Source organism: Sinocyclocheilus anshuiensis, unplaced genomic scaffold (assembly GCF_001515605.1).
Source record: "Sinocyclocheilus anshuiensis isolate Anshui unplaced genomic scaffold, SAMN03320099.WGS_v1.1 scaffold698, whole genome shotgun sequence".
NCBI lineage: Eukaryota > Metazoa > Chordata > Actinopteri > Cypriniformes > Cyprinidae > Sinocyclocheilus > Sinocyclocheilus anshuiensis.
The window spans coordinates 291,032-310,840 of NW_015544168.1; the positions used below are offsets into that span (position 1 = coordinate 291,032).

At 38.0% G+C, this 19,809-nt stretch overlaps 2 protein-coding genes across 5 annotated transcripts in view; both read right to left on the reverse strand.

Moving 5' to 3' along the window:
* LOC107695960 (ankyrin repeat and SOCS box protein 1-like) overlaps positions 1 to 13,428 on the reverse strand; it is a 23,884-nt gene extending 10,456 nt beyond the window's left edge. The window contains exons 1-8 of the mRNA XM_016496082.1: positions 13,221 to 13,428; positions 12,450 to 12,538; positions 10,927 to 11,231; positions 9,703 to 10,115; positions 8,656 to 8,733; positions 8,279 to 8,462; positions 6,656 to 6,808; positions 6,417 to 6,479 (exon numbers count right to left, since the gene is read on the reverse strand). Of these exons, the coding sequence (XP_016351568.1) occupies positions 8,401 to 8,462; positions 8,656 to 8,733; positions 9,703 to 10,115; positions 10,927 to 11,231; positions 12,450 to 12,538; positions 13,221 to 13,428 (1,155 nt within the window). The 3' untranslated portion in view covers positions 6,417 to 6,479; positions 6,656 to 6,808; positions 8,279 to 8,400. The remainder of the gene's footprint in view (positions 1 to 6,416; positions 6,480 to 6,655; positions 6,809 to 8,278; positions 8,463 to 8,655; positions 8,734 to 9,702; positions 10,116 to 10,926; positions 11,232 to 12,449; positions 12,539 to 13,220) is intronic.
* A 3,413-nt stretch (positions 13,429 to 16,841) lies between these two features.
* LOC107695964 (TRAF3-interacting protein 1) overlaps positions 16,842 to 19,809 on the reverse strand; it is a 26,728-nt gene continuing 23,760 nt past the window's right edge. For all 4 annotated transcript variants that reach the window (XM_016496087.1, XM_016496086.1, XM_016496085.1 and 1 more), the window contains 2 exons: positions 17,884 to 18,107; positions 16,842 to 17,419 (listed from right to left, as the gene is read on the reverse strand). In XM_016496087.1, the coding sequence (XP_016351573.1) occupies positions 17,254 to 17,419; positions 17,884 to 18,107 (390 nt within the window). In that variant the 3' untranslated portion in view covers positions 16,842 to 17,253. The remainder of the gene's footprint in view (positions 17,420 to 17,883; positions 18,108 to 19,809) is intronic.

Consider the following 19,809-nt stretch of genomic DNA (forward strand, 5'->3'; position numbering starts at 1 on the left):
GAACATCTATGCATAAAAACAGTTTTTCCCCCATGCCATCGCCATCTTAAACAGCTAACACAGAAATGATGACCTGTTTTCTGTAATTCATTTCTCCATTACAAGTATTATGTAAATACATATACATATTTTTATTTATACAACTGTATAATAATGCACAAATCTGTACATAAATCTTCTGTTCCAGATTTTACCACATTATTATTTTCTTTAGTCTTATTTAATTGTTCTCTGTTCTCATGTCTTATATATATATATATATATATATATATGTATGAATGTACCAAGAGCTCCTAAAAAAAACACAAATTCCTTGCATGTTTGCACCATAGACTGTATAAAAACATGGACGTAGTGTCCGTGACGTCACCCGTAGTTTCCTGAAGAGCGGTCATTTTTTGAACCAGGCTGTAAACGTTTTTTTCTGTTGTAAAGTTGGGCATTTTAACATGGTGAGTCTATGGGATTGACTCCCTTTTGCAGCCAGCCTCTAGCGTCCAGTTGACCAATTACAGTTTAAGTCACTTCCTTGTTGGCTTCACGAGAGAGAGCAGGAGGTTGCCGCTTGGTTTGCACACACTTGGCGAATAAAGTTCATTCTGATTCTGATTTGTTTGAATCCGCATGAATCCACTGGATGAGAATGAGTTAGTTTATAGTCCTAGTCTTCGATGAGGTCATTTTCAGGCCCTCTCCACACCTGACAGCTTCTTTTGCTGAAGGTTCAGTGAGTTTATGCACATTGGCAATAAAATATAAGCCATGACAAGCAAAACCAGCTCAGTAAACTGGGGATGCTGCCCTCTTGATGAGTAAATTACAGAGGATGTGGAAACTAATGAGCGTATGAGTTTTTGACGAGAGGGAGGCGCATATCAGGGATGAAACACTGGAGGTTTGGAGCAACGGAGTCATAAAAAAGTGGCTGTTTGTGTCTCCATGTGCACTTGCCTAGAGCATACGGCGAGATACACATCCGCATCATGGTGAGTCGGCTCTTCATTAATCATACACTACGGAGTTTCCCTTGCCACTTTTTTGGCCCAAGCATGCTGCAAGATACAACACGAGATGATGCTGAATGAAAGACAAAGTCTGCTGTGATTTTAAGGGTACATTTACAGTCCGGCCTTTATAACGTAGGCACTATAGCACGTGCCTCTCTAAAGCCAACCCAAAGCTTTGGTTGAATACTCAATGCGTCCATTTCTACAGGAAGCATTCATGTCGAATGGGCTTGGAACGCAGCGTCTGTCTCAGCGGAGAGTCATTGTGAAGGATGACATCCGAGATTATAAATCAACAAGCCTCACCATGACTTCAGAAACCGACTGAAACCACAAGAGCAATATGCTTCATGATGGAATCCACCAAGGACCGGATCCTCACTCTGCTGTCACGCAATGCTGACGAGATCCAGCGAGAGATTGCGAGCTTTCTTAACACACCTAGCAATCATTGCTCCAAATAAACATTCCATGTAGACATTCATGCAACTACTACATTTAACCGTCACGGGCTCCCAAGATACACCCAAGATAAATGTACCCTGTACTGTTTCAAAACAGGAATGACAGGTATCTCTTGATTAGACTGGATGCAGTTAGCCAAAAAATTAGCCTTGTAATAATATTTGGGTGCCAGGTAGAGGTGTATCAGGCACACACCTGTCTTTCTTACTTAATGTCAGAATAAACAAGAAGCAGACAGGAAATGCATGATCCTGACAGGAAGCTAATGGGGTAAGGACAGTCAGAGCCCTTTAGAGTTGGAGCCGAGGTAAATGAGTATGCCTGAACCGGGCCTCCGCTCTGCTCAGGGAGTATCAGGTTCTGCCACATGGGTCAGCTAAGTCGAGTTGTGTGTACCTTTCTTTTCAAGTGCTGACTCTTCACATTTAGAGCCTCGTCACGGCTATCGATCCTATCCATCTGGGTTTCCTCGCAGGATTCTGGGTCTTAGGATGCATCCAGTTGCGTCTCTGCAAACAGCGAGTACATCTGCTTTAAAAACAAGCACAAGCATGACACAGACTCTATGTATAGACTCTTTAAAAATAAAGGATGTCGCAGTGATGCCACTGAAGAACCTTTTTTGGTTCTTAAAAGAACCTTTCTTTTTTCTTAGTGTGAAGAACTATTTTCTTTTAATGAAGAACAATGTGAGATTGAGGAGAACGTCTCTCAATGCTGAAGAAGAAACACGAGGATTTAGTGGGAAGGAACAACGATGGCCAAAATCATCCTCCACCAGGACTGATCCTCTAAACATCTCTTTTCTTCCTTATTGGAGATCTGGGAAGCTCGTCTGAGCCATCTTATCATGGGAGGAAATGGTTGATTTGATGTGGCGTTGGGCCGTGGGCTTGGATCCTTTCCCACCTTCTGTCAGAAAGGTCATACTAGGAGGAAGAGCCAAGGGAATTGCTGCAAGGCCCCCATCCAAATGAGACACCCCATATCCTCCTTCTATGCTGTTCAACGGTTCCACTTCGGGGTCACTTGATCCGAATCGCAGAAAGCCACACCCCTTTCAGAGTCTGCGAATGTGCTCAGAGTTACGTAATAGCATGATTCAGAAATCTAAAGGCATGTAGTGGACTTGGATTTGGTGTTAGGGGGTTTCGTGACACATGATGATGCAATCCCGTGACTCTACCCGTTCTCACTGTGAACCAGCACACATGGCGTTCACAGGCCTCTGGGAAGGCCGCTTTCCACCCATTTCTGTGCCTGCAGGTTTAACTGTGGGATTCCAGGCTGCAGGAAAACACATTTTATTGCATTTCCATAGTGGTTGTGGAATTGTTATTTTCCTCTTCTTTTCCAGGATTCCTGCTGATGCTGTTGTCTGATGGCGGTTTGTCAGCCGAGTGACAATTCCTGCTTAATTTCAAGAGGAAGCCTGAATGCCCTCAAACATGTCTGCTGATAGCTTTGTTCCTTGGCCAAGAGCAAACCGTTCAGCTCAGCTGTGGAACTGCTCCCCAGAGCCAAAGCATCATAGAAGCAATTAACCATGGGTAGTTTGGCTTAATGAATACTATCAATTACAAAGCCTCTGTACGTACAGAGCTGGAAAAACTCTGGGAGTGTGTGGTATTTCAGAGGGGGGGGAAATGTATGTAAAAAATTCATATCGAGATTATTTTTAGCAGTTTTGTATTACTTGAGATGAATGTTTAGTAATAAAACAGCAATCTACAGCTAATCTACATGATCTCTAAATCGACTCAGGTTAATGAGCACAAACCCAAGGCTACATAGCTGTTGACCTGCAATATGAGTTGGCAAATGCGCTCAAAGATGTTTTTTGTTTGTTTAGTTTGCTTGTTGATTAGTTTCAGATCTGAACACTTCACAAGGCAGGATCTGAGAGTCTGGAACATTCATTTGAGATTCTATCTTCCGCTGTTTGCCGCAGTTCACAACTTGCCGGTGCTGTTGGAAAAAAGTCATATTATGTGGCATTAAGCAATTTTGGTTTCTTAATTAAAACAGATTTATTGGTCAATTTTCTCTGTTCAATATTTCCTGTCTTAAACCAAGCCACGGATTTAAGCATCGCCGTCCTTTACGGTTAACAGCACAGTCACTGCTCCGGAAATACTTTTGTAATTGATTCTGCATGTGTATGACACAGAAATGAAAAATTACCAATATTTATTTAATCGCTACCCTTCCTGTTATATTGACTTGACACAAAATAAGCAAAAATACTGTTTTACTTGGACTGTACATCAATAGTGCTTCAATTTCTTGAAGTCTAGCGTGTAGAACTGGAACGGCACAGCTTAAATAATATAGCTTATAAAAAATACCCCGCAGTATGAAAAAAAAAAAAAAAAAAGAGCTAGTCAAAGATATGAAATCACTGTTTACAAAAAAAAATGCAATTAAAGAGGGAAAATAAAGCAAGAGCACAAGTGCAAATTAGTCTGATGGAAGGGGAGGTGCGAGATTAAAATTAACTAAACAACATGCAGCTGTTACTCAATTTCAACAAAAAGGAAAGAAGTAATTTTATATCCAACACAAACACACATGCACTTTTATAAGCTCATATAAAATCTTAAGATGCAGTTAATTGCATTTCCGTTAAAACCAAAATTAAATGCATGAGGAAATTGTCTGTTTCGTTGGAAACTTGAGATGTTTTTTTCTAATACATTTATGAGACAAGAATGCAATTAGTGGCTACACTACAGCTACACTACACAACTACAGCTGATCGGTTTGGAGAAACAAATTAAAAATTAAACAAATGAAACAACACTTTCATCAAAATATCACACTGAATCAGAATCCCTGTTCTGGGAATCTGAAGACAGCTAATGTACAAAACTCAGAAACAGACAAACCAAAAATGTAAAATGCACTAGTTTGTTATAATATCAGCAAAGAAACCTATATTTGGAACGGGTGAATGCAAAAGAGAGCAGAGGTATTGATAAAGACAAAACAGAAACCCTGATGACCACTAAATTGACAAAATATATAGCTAAATAAAATGTTAAATAAATAAATATGACAGCAGATAAGCAAATAAATACAGTCAATGCCCAAGAGTAAATGTTTGCTGTAAATTCTTTTTGGTCTCTGTGGAGAGAAAGAAGTCATGAGATGGTGAGGCTTCATATGAAGATGGTGAGGCTTCATATGAAGATAGTGCCATCTAGAGCCATCCTTCAGACAGCACTGAATCAATATAAACCCATTACAATAAACAAACTACTACAGCCAAAATAGAGCAGAGAGCAAGTCTAGGACTAAGTTAAATGCACAAACAATGACTCAACAAATAAAAAGTCTTGATTTAACATCACAATACACCATATAGTCCTACGCAGATACTTTTATAGATTTGACATGTTTTTGTGTTGCCACTTGAGTTGCCACTTGGCCAGAACTGAATTCTGTAAAGATGAAAGTGTTAAAATGATAGGACATGCCAATCCCAGGGTACCAAAAGACAAAGTTGAAACATGCAGCAAATTATCATTATCTAGATACTACATGACAATTTTGCTGTTTGTCTATGAAGGTCACTGTTTGCTGGGGTGCAGCTCAGTTGTGAGTGACTAGGATGTCACGGAAATGTTTGTACTCAGCACTGAGGGTGTTTGAAGTTATTTAAAACTGTTTTGCTAACCTCAACTACGTGCCTTTTCTACTAAATCCCACCATGGAAAAACATGTCAGCAAACCCAAATGTGCAAAATAAGAGTTTAAACCTTTTTTGGTAAAAAAAAAAATGCAGGCCGCTTCCATGACCCTTCTTTACTTACAAATAATACATTCAGCTCAGTTTACAGAGCCTAGAGCTGACCATGTGGTCAAGAAGTAGTTCATACAAAAATGAAAATTTGCTGACAATTTACTCGCAGGCCATTCAAGATGACGTTTTTCATCTAAACAGATTTAGCATTATATCACTCGCTCACCAATGGATCCTTTGCAGTGAATGGGTGCCGTCAGAATGAGAGTCCAAACAGCTGATAAAAACATCCACACAGAGTAATCCACACAACTCCAGTCCATCAATTAACGACTTGTGAGAGTTTGCAAGAAACAAATCCATCATTAAGGTGTTTTAAACTTCAAACCATTGCTTCTGGCCAAAATTCAAGTCCATAATTCATAATAATGCCTCCTGCAGTGAAAAAGTCCATTGCCTGTTTTCCCCTCACATCAAAATCCACCAACATATTTGGACTGTTTTCACTAGTAAACAGTGCTTGATCTGTGCATATTTCTCTCCTGATTCAGACTAAATAACATTTTCACTGAAGAAAGCAATATGGATTATGGATAGAGGACTTGCTGGAAGCAACAGTTTGAAGTTAAAATATCTTTATTGGATTTGTTTATTACAAACATGCAGCCTGGTGCTTCACAAACCATTGTTAACTGATGGACTGGAGTCATGTGGATTACTTGTGGATTATTGTGATGTTTTTATCAGCTGTTTGGACTATCATTCTGACGGCACCCATTCACTACAGAGGATCCATTGGTGAGCAAGTGATGGAATGCTGAATTCATCAAACAAACTCATCTAGGATCTTGGATGGCCTGAGAGTGAGTACATTTTCAGCAAATTTTCATTCTTGAGTGAACTATTCCTTTGACTTACACAAAAAGTAAAAGAACTTTAAAAAGTAAACAAAAAAATGGTTCTTGTAAGAACTGTTCACTAAATGGTTCTCTGTTATTTGTAGGCTACATCATAAAGTGTACTTCCATATTTATTTTGGATGGGAAAAGTCCAAACAAATCCCGCTCCAGTTCAAACCAAGGAGGTCATATTGGGTTTTAAAGAGTGCTTCGCCTCTGCCTGGAGATGGCCAATCACAGATTAGAATTTTGAGATGACACCTGGACTGGCCAATCACACTTTAGGGATTTAGTGCTCACCCATCTGGACACTCATCCTACGCTTGGAGTTTTTGGTTGCTAAGTGGCCTCCTTCCAGATCCGCTGTTGAAAACAATCGGAAAAAGAAGACAGTCAAGATCTGCTGCTGACATATTGACATTAAACATAGGGAGCTTTGTTCAAGATTTTGATGGCAGCGTAACAGCAAAAATGCACCGAGGGGAGATTATTACATGGTACCCACAAACAAGAGTGCACTTAGTAGTGTGTGAACCTACCTTTCCCCCAGATGCAGATAGAGGGACTGCAGTTCTCTACAAGCCCACTGGTGATTCGTTGGCAGAGTCCGGCCTTTCCCAGGCTTTGCTTTTTCCAGTTTGTGGTTTTCAACAAGATGTGGTTTTAGTGTCACAGCACACTAAAGTTATAGTCTGACAAGAAAAAAAGGCAGTTGTACCCAGAGAGTGATCCTGATGGATGAAACCTGGGAAATCTGCAACATGGTTAAAAACCTCAGTGGAATCAGTGCACATCAGGGGCTATTATATGATGGTGAGATATGATCGCTTAACATGATATCTTCTAAGATCCCTGAGAAACCTGTGGGCAGGGCCTCTGTGAAGACAGGCTCGGTCTTACAGGAAGTATAAATTACTTCCTGTGCTGAATGATAATTATGTTTTTTAATCATGAGCTTTAGCAATAATTTTAAATGCTGAGAGTGAAGAATAATAATAACGACCCCTTAGGGCAAACAAACCATACAGCTAAATAAAAACAATTAAAAAAAAACAACCCAATGGGAGCATAGAGCTGTGTGCAAAAGGTTTTCCCATATCAGTATTATAGATAAAATATATCAAATTTATAAATTACTTAAGTTATATTTTAATGGATTAATTTTACTTTAGTAAAACATAATACGATGATAATAATAATAAGATGATGATAATAATAATAATAAAACTAGACACAATAAAATTAAAAAGTAAAAAATTAGTTTAAAAAAATTTAAATTAAATTATTTTTTTAAAGAAATTAATACTTTTATTCAGCAAGGATGCATTACATTGCTTAAAAGTCGCAGACCACTCCACTATTTTTGCAAATAATGAAAAAAAAAACATCAAGGTAATGAATAATGAGACAATCAGAATCTTTTAGAGTAAAAAATATTTATCTGGATAAAAAAAAAATGTAGTGAGGCCAACTTAAAAGTTGCAACAAATTGAAATGTTCAAGCAAAGTTGAAGCTCCTTCAGTAAAGTGCAGAAGTACTCACTGACACTACTATCAATTCAAAAAATACATGGACTGTGTAAGGCAATTTTCAGCAGTATGAAGATGATATACAGTGGGTACGGAAAGTATTCAGACCCCCTTAAATTTTTCACTCTTTATTATATTGCAGCCATTTGCTAAAATCATTTAAGTTAATTTTTTTTCCTCATTAATGTACACACAGCACCCCATATTGACAGAAAAACAGAAAAATTTAAGGGGGTCTGAATACTTTCCGTACCCACTGTAAGAACACATAACCAATATCATAATTCTAATATTTAATAGTCATTACTCTAGTGCTGTAACAACCGCTGACACAAGCTAAAATAACAAAAATAAGACTAATTTCAATATGATTTTCTCTCATCAGTGGTGTTCAATATTGTCCTTCATTAAAGCAATAAGCCACAAAAGGCAGTATGTTGCAGTGATTTTACTACAGGTAAGCGTTTTCTTTGGCACAGTGCAAAGAAGAGTATCTAAAACGCTCTAAAAATGGCAGCAGCAGTGCATATACTCACAATAAGAGTGCAGTACTCTCAGCTCCATTTAACACATTTTTACCAGGAATCCATTCCACAGATTTCCCCCCAAAATCAACACAAAAATGCCATTACCTTGCCATTACAGCTGCCAGTCTTGTGGAAGTCATTGGTTTCCATGTAAGTAGTGTTGGAGAGCGAGTGGCCACTCATACCTTTGAGTTCATCGACCGTCAACATGGAGAAGCAGAGGTACATCAGTCCTTGTGAAACATAACATTTATGACGGTTTCAGGCAGCGGAAGGGAAGAGATACATGCTAGACCAGGGCTGCCCAAACTCGGTCCTGGAGGGCCGGTGTCCTGAAGAGTTTAGCTCCAACCCCAATTAAACACACCTGAACCAGCTAATCAAGCTCTTACTAGGTATACTAGAAACTTAAAGGCAGGTGTGTTGAGGCAAGTTGGAGCTAAACTCTGCAGGACACCGGCCCTCCAGGACAGAGTTTGGGCAGCCCTGTGCTAGACGCTTCTTGCCCATGATCTTCCGGATGGTAATGCGGCACAGGTTCATCAATCTCCTCGGGTTTCCTGTGTTGGAAAGCAATATTAGCTAGTACATATCAGGCCTCAAAGACCTTTAGTAAGACATTTAGTAATTTGACAGTCATGGAAAGAATCATTTTTGAAGTTATACCCTTAAATAAAACAATTAAGCAATTTTGGATCTCCTGAATTTCCTGCACTGCCTTTTTCAAGTTTACTGTTTTACATCATTTTCTCTTATTAAAAACATACCTTCAACAAAATGTTCACATCCTGTATATGTTTTTAGTATTTATATACTTTTATATTATTTATTAATATTTTGAATTATTTTTCATGTTTATATATTCCATTTTCATTTTAATTTCAGTTTAAGCTTTACAAATTTTATGCCTTTTGCCATTTTGTTAGTTTTTTATAGTTCTAAATGGCTTTGATTTTTTTTCCATTTTTTTTTTTGTAATTTTATTATTTCAACTTAAACTTATTTCAATTAATTGCCAAATCAACATTTCAAATTTTTGTTGAAGTTTTTTTTATTTAAGTTTTTTTATCTAATATTTATTTATTTTATTTTATTGTAGTTTTATTTCAATTACCAAAAACTATTTCAACAGTTTTAGTTAAATCATTTGTATGAAGAAATAAAAATAAATAAATAAATATCTGAAATATTCTTTAATAAAACGCTGTTTTTTCCATATTAAAAGTGCATAGCATATGACTAAAATCCACTGAAAATTTAAAATGTTCATCTACCTGTGATAATGTAAAATGAACTTTTCATCTTTAAAAATTGTGAACTTGTTGGTCTTCATTTTACATAACATTTTTTATTTTTTTTTGCTATAAAACTTTCATAATCCTTCAAATTTCCATTTATATCCAGGTTTAAATGAAACTAATTCTAGATTTTTGGAATTTTCACTGTAAAAAAAATTGCATTTAACACCGCAAAAATATATACTGCATAATAGAAGTGACCCCAATAATGACATCAAGAACACATCTTACTTTTGGCCTCCTGGTTGATGCGAAAGGCTTCAGCATTGACTTTTAAGCGAACCATGGTATCAGGATTGAGCTCGTCCCAGGGGATTAGATACGGGTCATCGCCGTGGTCCAGCAGCAAGCTAACGAAGGCTGGTTCACATCCGAGTTTCAGAACTGCATCCAGCATACAGGAGGCCCGGCCCCTGACCAGTGCTTCCCTGCTCACGGGGCCATTGTAGTTGTAGTTTGGGTTGGCACTGGCATTCAGAAGCATCCGGAAGCAGAGGAGGTGGTGGTAAGCAGCGCTGATGAAAAGTGGACAGGCTGCCAGAGTTGTCAAAGTGCGGGTGCCGAACATAAACCTCTGGTCCAGCCGGTGTATCAGCTTTGAACCTGTGTGTATTCCAGGGCAATCAGCATAATCATAATTCACACTTAAATAATCCATGAGAACATACACTGGCAGCCAAAAGTCTGGAATAATTAAGATGTTTTTAATGTTTTTGAAAGAAGTCCGTTCTGCTCACCCAAAGCTGCATTTATTTGATCAAAACACAGTAAAAACAGTAATATTGTGAAATATTACTACTTATTTAAAATAACCGTTTTCTATTTGAATATATTTTCAAATGCAATTCATTCTTGTGATGTAAAGCTGAATTTTTAGCAGCCATTTTTTCCAGTCTTCAGTGACACACGATTCTTCAGAAATCATTCTAATATGCTGATTTGGTGCTCAGGAAACATTCCTTATGTTTATCAATGTTGAAACAGAAGCACTGCTTAATATTTTTATCGAAACCGTGATACACTATAGTAGACATCTGTCATGTTACAAAAATTATATTTTAAATAAATGCCGTTCAGTGAACTTTGTATTCATCAAAGAATCTTGATGTAAAAATGTTTCCACGAAAATATTATTCAGCAAAGACTGTTTTCAACATTGATAATAATCAACAAGCACTAATAATAATTGAGCACCAAATCAGTGATTTCTGAAGTCAAAAATTCAGCTTTGCATCACAGAAATAAATTACAGTAATTTTAAAATATATTCAAATAGAAAACAGTTCTTTTAAATTGTAAAAATATGCCACAATATTGCTGTTTTTACTGTATTTGTGATCAAATAAATGCAGCCTTGGTGAGCATTATTCCAACTTTTGGCCACCAGTGTAGAGTTGGAACTGAACTCCATTTTCAGTATTTTATGTAGTTATAGATTTTACAAGATATCCTGACCTGATCAGCTCTAGTAGGATGTCCACTTGGCCCACTTGTGCAGTGTGGTATATTGGGGTGCTCAGGTGATGAATGCTGCCGTTCGGATCAGCATCGGCTTTCAGAAGGATGTTCACACAGTCCAGGTGTCCATTAACCACAGCCATGTACAGAGCAGTCTGACCCTTCACATCCACCAGGTCCACTGCAACTCCCTGAGAGATCAGGTAGTCCACACACTCGCTGTGACTCATCATGGCAGCGATACACAGGGGCGTGCAGGGCAGCAAACCACAGGACCAAATCAACTCCTCCTTAGGATCCTCCTAAAAAATAATTCAATGTTACACATTGAAAAAACAATTGTATATTCTGTGTTAAGAATATCACCTTTGAATTGCACCTGAAATGAGGATATACACGGGTTGTGAGTTTTGCCCAATGTAAAACGTGGGTCCTATAGCAAAAACCAGTGGTGTGTAGGCACCCTTAAAGGAATGGTTCACCAAAAATGGAAAACTTACTCACCCTCAGGCCAGCCAAGATGAGTTTAATGAGTTTGTGGAACAGTGTGAATTACTTATTCTGATGGCACCCATTCACTGCAGAAGATCCATTGGTGAGCAAGTGATGCAATGCTAAATTTCTCCAAATCTGTTACCATGAAGAAACAAACTCATCTACATCTTGGGTGGCCTGAGGGTGAGTGAATTTACAGCAAGATCCATTTAAGATATTTTTATTGAACATTACGAGGTCAAAAAAAAGTATAAATACATGGATGAATTGGTTACAGTAAGATCTATAACATGCAGGGGCGGATTTAGTGAATTGGGGGCCCCAGGCAAAATATAGGAATGGGGCCCTATACATTTGCACATATTTACCTCGATCAACCTTGGGGTTCCTTTTTTGTTGTGATGCTTTCTGCTGCACAATGTTGCGCCATAGTTGTGTCCAGTGTTTCTACTTTTTTCATGTACATGTTATAATGGCTTTCTTATGTTGTAGACCACAAAATACCAATTGATTTACAGTTGAGATACAGGTTTTCACAAAAAAAAAAAATGGTTTAAAGACTCAATTGTGAGGTTTGTCGTTTTATAATTTATTTTAAGAAAAGGGATGAGTCAGAAATATAAATTATTATTTTAATTTAAAACGGGGTTATCTGGCTGGATTTGGTCTGAACAAAAACTGCAGACTGGATTATTGAAAATGCACATTCATTCTCTGCCAGTAGGAAACTTTACTGAAAACAGTCGGTTCCCTTCAGAGATTCATTCATATAAAAACTTGAACTAGTGAGAATGAGAAAAGTATGAAAAAATATAGCCTATATTGATGAGGGAAATCCACTGATGAGTTACCGGCATAAGACCTCTGATAACATGCATTTAGAAAACTGTAAATTTTCATTTTATGCCAACTTTAATGAATAATTCAGAGAAAACCCTCACTGTTTGAAGCTCTCTTCTTGTAGGAGGGTCTTGAGAGTGTCTAGATCTCCCACACGGGCAGCATTATGTGTCTAGATCTCCCACATGGGCAGCATTATGTAGACTCATGTCCTCACACTGTTCCAGAGGCCTGTTGCCGAACTGCTCCTGAAGCCATCCTCTCAGGTTACGACCTAACAGAGAGACAGAGACCAGATCAGGTCAATTACATCAGCAATATTTGATGCTTGTAAGAACAAGATTCATATTTCAGTAATGTGTTGAATAATAAATCTGTAATCTCAAAAAGCTTATTGACACCATGAACGTATATAATAACCACAAACATGGTTCTTAGGTTATGTGCCGCTACAATGCCTTTATGTACAAGAACAAAGTTAAAAACAAGCCCATAATTATTTTTGATGTTCCCGCGACACTGTAGTTCCATGGCAACCGACAAGCTGCCATTGTAAAATACTTTCAGCTTCAAATATGTGAATTTAGGTTCAGTAATGTAAGTATTTTGAATAAGAATATCTCGCTAGTGTTTGTTGTCAGCAATAATGGTGTGAACAGCCCCTAATCGAACATGATAATGCATGGCTCTGAAACGTTTGTTCGTTCTGATAGAAATGTTGACGTTCAGATCAGAGGGATAATGACATAACGTTAGCAGCTGCAGAAGTGTTTGGGATCTGTGGCCCAGGGACCGGTGGGACCTCAGCATCCCCTTCAACAACATTCTCATCAGCCATCGTGTTTTGTACTGTAAGTCTGCTTCAATAAATGTATGCTCCAACTGTCATAAACCATAAAAAAGTGTCTGTGCTTTTTTCCTAATGCTGTTTTTAGTAGCGGCAGTGCGTCACGGACTCTTGGCTGCATGACTGTATGAGCAGGTCTGATTGGCTGACCAGCAGCTGTCTGTCACAGGCTCATCAGTGAACACAGCTGCAAAGATCATCGGTGCCCCTCTCCCCTCCATCCTGGACATTTTCCTTACACGATGCTCCAGCAAAGCCAACAGTATCGTGAAGGACCCCACCCATCCCTCCCACAAGTCTCTTCCAGCTCCTACCATCAGGAAGACGGTACCGGAGCATCAGAGCCTCTGGATTTAAGGTGGACTGCTCTGCTTCAAATTAAGCTGAAAATACTTGAGTGGTTTCTAAGTGTGGATATGTGCATTCTTATATGATTCTTTGATCCCAAGTGACTTACAAATTACAATAAAACAACCAGAAGCAATTTATTCAATAGAGAAACCAATACAAAGATGTCTGGATGGTGGAAGTGTGGATTCATGCACAGTTCTATTAGAACTTTGTTACATGCACATTTATTCATTTAATGATTTACAAGTGAGGATAATACAAGACGAAGCTCTCTCTCTCTCTCTCTCTCTCTCTCTATATATATAGACACAAAACAAAATCATTTCATTTATTAAATATTAAAAATATAAAATGTACCTATATACTGTATATATATATATATATATATATATATATATGCTTTTTAGCTTTTTGAGTGGGAGAGCTGAACATGGAACATCATCATATTTTTGACAGTTTTCCTGGGATTCATCCATATACTCACAAACCTTCTGCTCATTCATTCAGAGACGCGAGGAGCCCCAGAGCAGAGCAGGTGAGTGTAGATCTCGGTCCAGTACACTCTCTTGAGGCTGAAGACAAAGCTTGAATATCTTTAACTGTGGTAGGTGACTCGAGTCTGTCATTGTTGGAAGTTTATACTGAAGAGCTGCAGATGCATGCCGTATTGCTGCCTGACGACAGCTGAACCTTGAACACTGGCCTACAGGCCTGAAAAATAAACAGCGAGCCTGACGGCCTCATGTGTCTCTGAAGAGAACAGGACCGCAGGGAGAAACACCACTCAACTCTCTAAAAAGTGTTCTGAGTGATTTTAACAAGTTGCTATGCAATTGCTAAGGTGTTCTGAGTGATTCTTAAAGCTTTTTTAGGATTGTTATGCAGTTGCTTGTGCACTGCTACAGTGTTCAGGGTAGTTACTAGTTGGTTTTTAGATCAGGCTCTGCTTTATAGTCTGCCAAGTCAGAAGTAATGCCAAGTGATCGCTTAAAAGTAACATCACACCTCTTTTGAACATAACACACAATTTGAGAACATGCGGAGTAACATGCTGGAGTTTAATACTTGTGGTGAGTGGTTAGTTTAAACCCCTAACCCTAAATATGAGCAATAGTAATAATGGATTGAGGTTTACTTTTTAGAACAATCCTTTGTTAATAGCATTTTAATGACGGATTGGCTTTTCCTGGAGGTCAGTCACCAAAGAGTTCCTTTTGACCAAAAGTCCTCATTAATAAAGGCATAAACTAAAAAAAGGACTTATTTCAATGTAGGAAACCGGCGAACACAAGTTTCACCTCTTCACTGGTCATCTTGATAAAGCAGCACAATCATTTCTGACAGTCCCAAGGACCCTCTGGCTGGGGTTTTCTCCCGGGCCCACAGCAGGAGAACACTAGGACAAAAGAGCCCCGCAGGGCACACGGCCTGTTCACTCTGACCTAATCCAAATGTCCGCTCAGGCAGGTGCCCATGTTTTCAAGGGCCTCCAAATCCTGATCTTAAATGGCCCGGTTGACTGTTACTCAATAGGCGTTTGAGCGCTCCTGCAGTATGTGTGTGTGAGCCTGCGGTGCAGCGGTTTCAAGCTCTGCCAGAATAAAAATCAAAACTGATGTGCTGATACAGGCTTTTAAAATGTTATTCAATGTTTTCGCTGCGTCCCACCGGGTCAGCTTTCCAGAGCGTGGTGTGTGAAACGTTAAACACGTCCAGGCCTTTTTGTGAACTCATCAAAAACATTCACTTGGCGTGTTTACCGCTGCTCTGAAATGCAATTCAAAATAGTCATTAAAATGTCTCAGTGTTTACTTAATGGTGACATGTGTAATTTTTGTCACAGGCATCACCAAACAGAATTGGAAAAATAATGACTATGTTGCAAGTACTGTATCCCCCAAACCGCATGCATTATAAAATGGTCACAATTTACATTTTTAACAGAAATGGAAGTGTTTATTAGACTTCACTACAAAATTAATATTCATTTGTGACCTATGATACAAACAACATATACACAAAATGTACAGCAAAAAGTACGGATATGGTAAAAAACCGTTTACAGTGTAAATGGTCGTCTCTTTTACGAAGTGAATGGAAACGCAAATATATTTCATTGACATTTAAGAAGTTGATTTTACTTCAAATAAATAGCAAACTATTTTGTGTCATGGTGCACAGCTGATAATACTGATAATCTGTATATTGAAGTCTGATTCTACTGACATTCATGCTGTGTGGTTTAGATGTAAAATTCATCTAGACACTGGTACAGTACCACAGTATCCATAAAGTGTGACTAGTTATACACGTTGAAGATTTTCTACATGTTGTGCTTGACCAGTGGATCAACTTTAACAGATTGGACCTGTTATTGCTTCATCTAACACAGTTTTTCATGTCATAACCTTATCAAAATAAAAATTTTCAAATTGCTTCATGGATCTCAGTTTGCAGTAGAAAACTCTCTCAACAGCCCTCTAAAAAGTGTCTTGGAAAGTTTTTCAGTCATGTTTTCTCAGATGAAATATCAGTTGAACTTTTTCATTATTAATATTAATTTGAAACATACACATATACAGTTGATCAAGGTACATTTCTTGATTTATACAATAAATTGAAATAAAAGACACTTGTGCAATCTAATCTTGTTTCTTTGAACATATATTTAGCTAACTGAGAGGTTTTTGATGCGTACAGGTAAATTATGTGCTGTATTACAGTCTCATTTATCAAAGTGCAGAGGTGCGTGTGTAATGTTTCTCCAATTTTTGGCAATTCTAATGCTCATCTGTAAAATTCTATTGCTTACTAACAGCTTTAGAGAATTACATTAAAATATATTTATATATCATATATATATATATATATATATATATATATATACATACATATACATATGTCATATTATATTTCTATGATAGCTTGTTTCTGCCACAGCATAAATAAATAAAAAAGGTAACTGTGACTTTTTTTCTCACAATTCTGAGAACTGCGAGACATAAACTCAGAATTCTGACTTTCTTTCTCGCTATTCCGAGTTCACATCTCGCAATTCTGTCTTTTTATCTGAATTCTAAATTTACATCTCGCAACTCAGTTTTTTCTTTTTGCTCTAAATAAAAAAGAAAATCACAACTTTCTCACAATTCTGGCTTTTTTCTTGCAATTGCAAGTTTATTTCTAACATTCTGACTTTCCTTCTCAGAATTTCATCAAAAAAGTCCAAACTGTGAGATAAAAAGTCGTAATTAACTTTTTATTATTTAATCTCAGAAATAAAGAAAATGGCAGAAACAAGCTTCCATAGTTTTCAATGCACACATATACATATATAAATAAATATATATTCACATATGTGATATATTGCCAATGTTCTCTTATGAGACAAAAACACTTGTCAGTCTGGATGGAAAAAAGCAAAATAAAAATTAAATAAACCAGTCAATCTGTTTTCCTAAGAGAACATGGAGATCAATTGAAGTCCTATTTAAAACACATAAAGGACACATCAGTATGGTGACCACACACATTTATCTTTCAAGCAAGTGATGAGTGCAAATCTACTGCAGACGTATGAGTGTGTTTGAGAATCCCAATTGACCAGCGCAAACAGATCCTGGGTCTTACAGAAGGCACCTTACATGAAGGGGGTTTGAGGAGAGTGACTCCTGACTGTACCTGCACCCTCTGAACTCTCTCCAGTACTGCTCAAAGACATCAGGTCTCTTAAAGACAGGAGCTCTCCCTGCTGCTCAGTGCTTCAGGTTTCTTTTGGGATGTGCTGGCATTCACGTTTGTGAGGAGAAGCTAATTCTGGATACCATCTTCTGGATCTTCTCCTCGTTCTTCAGGATGCTGGACTTGACTGCGCAGATCTTGTCCTGCTGGTCTTTGATTAACTGCTCTAGTTCAGCGAGCTCAGCCTTCAGAGGTTCCACAACGCTGTCTGTAATTCTGAGATATAGACAGAGAAACGGCTTAACACAGAAGAACAAGACATTCAAAAAGCAGCTGGAGATTTTAATCATGATAAATATTAGGTTGCACTGATATGGAGTTATTATGGCTGATCCCCAATTATTTTTATAGCCAATATAATTGACAATTTTATATAAAAAAAAAAAAGTAATTGTAAATAAAAAAAAATAAAATAGAATAAATACATACCAAATTCTCCAGAATATAAGTCACGCTTTTTACATTTAAGACATGCTGTGATTTATATTCCATACAACTCAGCAAATTGGTAATGCTCTATTTAAATCAATTTTGAATCAATCGGACCATTATTTGTATGACTTCTAAGTTCCAAATCAATCATTTAAGAGGTTTCAGTTCAGTTAAGATGCTGTCTATGTAGGCAGTATCCAGCAAGGCAGCTTACTAGGCTTAGGGACAGAGCTAATATGCATGTGCACCTTTGTTCCTGTAGCAGAGCCTGTGCATTCTCCTTGTTCTCTTTGCGCCACGTCTGCAGTTCGTTCTGCATAGAGTCCATATCCTCCTGAATGTAGTCCATGATCTTACCCAGAGGCAGAGCGCTGCGACACACCGTTTGTATGGACGAACGCAGGCGCTCAATCTCCTTCGCCACCAATTCACGTTCCTTCTTACGAGACACCTCCGACACCAGTGACCGATCCTGCAGACAAGACCGAACCACAGGAAACAGATCAACATTAGCGGTCTCAAAACAATGTCACTCTTCCTGACTGCTATTTCTTCTGCCAGAGGTCTGTCACAGTCACTTATGAATGGAAAAGGTGTGACAGGATTTTCAACATGAAGCTATGATTGTCAAAAAAAAAATGGTACAAAAATCCAAGTGCAAAGCCACGTAAACAAATGCTAATTGTTGTCTACACAAAAAAGGTACAAAAGCATTCACTGGAGTGTACATTTTCAAAAGGTACACTTTTGTACCTTATTTATCCCTAAAGGGTGCATATTAATACCCAAAGTGTACATATTAGTTCCTTTTGAAAGGGTACCGCCCCAGTGACAGCTTTTGTACCTTTTTTTTTTTCAGTGTGTGTAGACAACAATTAGCATATGTTTAAGTGGCTTTGCATCATATACTCGCCCTCATGTCATTTCAAACCTGTATGACCTTCTTTCCTCTGTAGTACAAAAAAGAAGATATTTAAAAAATATGGGTTTGTCCATACAATGAAAGTCAATGGGGTCCAATGTTGTTGTTTTGGACCCCTTTGTCCAAATGTTGTTGTTGTGTTATTTACACAAAAACAGTTGAAACGTTACTCAAAATAAATGACTGAAAAATGCTGAAAAATGACTAGTGGGAAGTCACTCCCATAAGGGAGCACTTCAGATAAATGCCATAAATGTTATAAAGGTTAGAGGAAATCTATACCTACCAACAATATACTTTTGGGGGAAAAAAGCAGCAGGGAGAAGTCTGCATTTAGTGGTTTTCAATGTCAAGGCTACAAATGTTTAGAATTTCAAGGCAGGAATTATACAAACCTTGCAATGTATATAAAGATCAAAATGAAAGAGACATGGGATCCATAATGTGAGTGAGTGGTTACTGAAGGCCTCCTCTGTATGTGGTGTGGTTGGGGGGTCCTGGTCTGCCCCAGTCACCCTTCAGCCGAGCGTAAGAAGGCCCCCCAGGCACACAGGGCCCGTGTCTATTTACTCAGCTGGGGCCAGAGGCTGTGTGTGGCACTAGGCCAAACAGGCTTTACTCTTACTGCCTCTGTCCCACTCAGACATATGCACATACACACCCCCACATGCAAGACATGACTTTGTTTATTTTAGTAACAGGCTATGGCAGTGAAGTTATTTTACAACAGTATTCGGTAACAACTACTTCACATTTACCTAATTTCAAGCTTCAAGCTTCAAGCAATTCATGTCATTCTGGCTATAAACACCAACAACTTCCTTTCTAAGGTGGGACATGTCAAACCTGAGCTACATGACAATACAATAACCAGAAACTTCCTTATCAAAATAGGCTGAGCATTACATGAACTCAAAAAAACATTTTGTTGAATGTAATTGACATGTTTACAACATATTTGCAATGATTTTCCGGCGATACATAACTGAACAACATTGCAAATATCTGGATGATTTTAATGAGCTTTTTATTTGGCAATTAAGCATCATTAGACTTGTATTGCAATCCCTCTGTCTCAACTTGTAAGTATGAGAGCGTTAAGGTTTAAAGGGGTCATATGATGCGATTTCAATTTTTCCTTTTTCTTTGAAGTGTTACAAGCTCTTGGTGCATAAAGAAGATCTGTAAAGTTGCAAAGACTAAAGTCTCAAATCCAAAGAGATATTCTTTATAAAAGTTAAGAGTCAGCCAC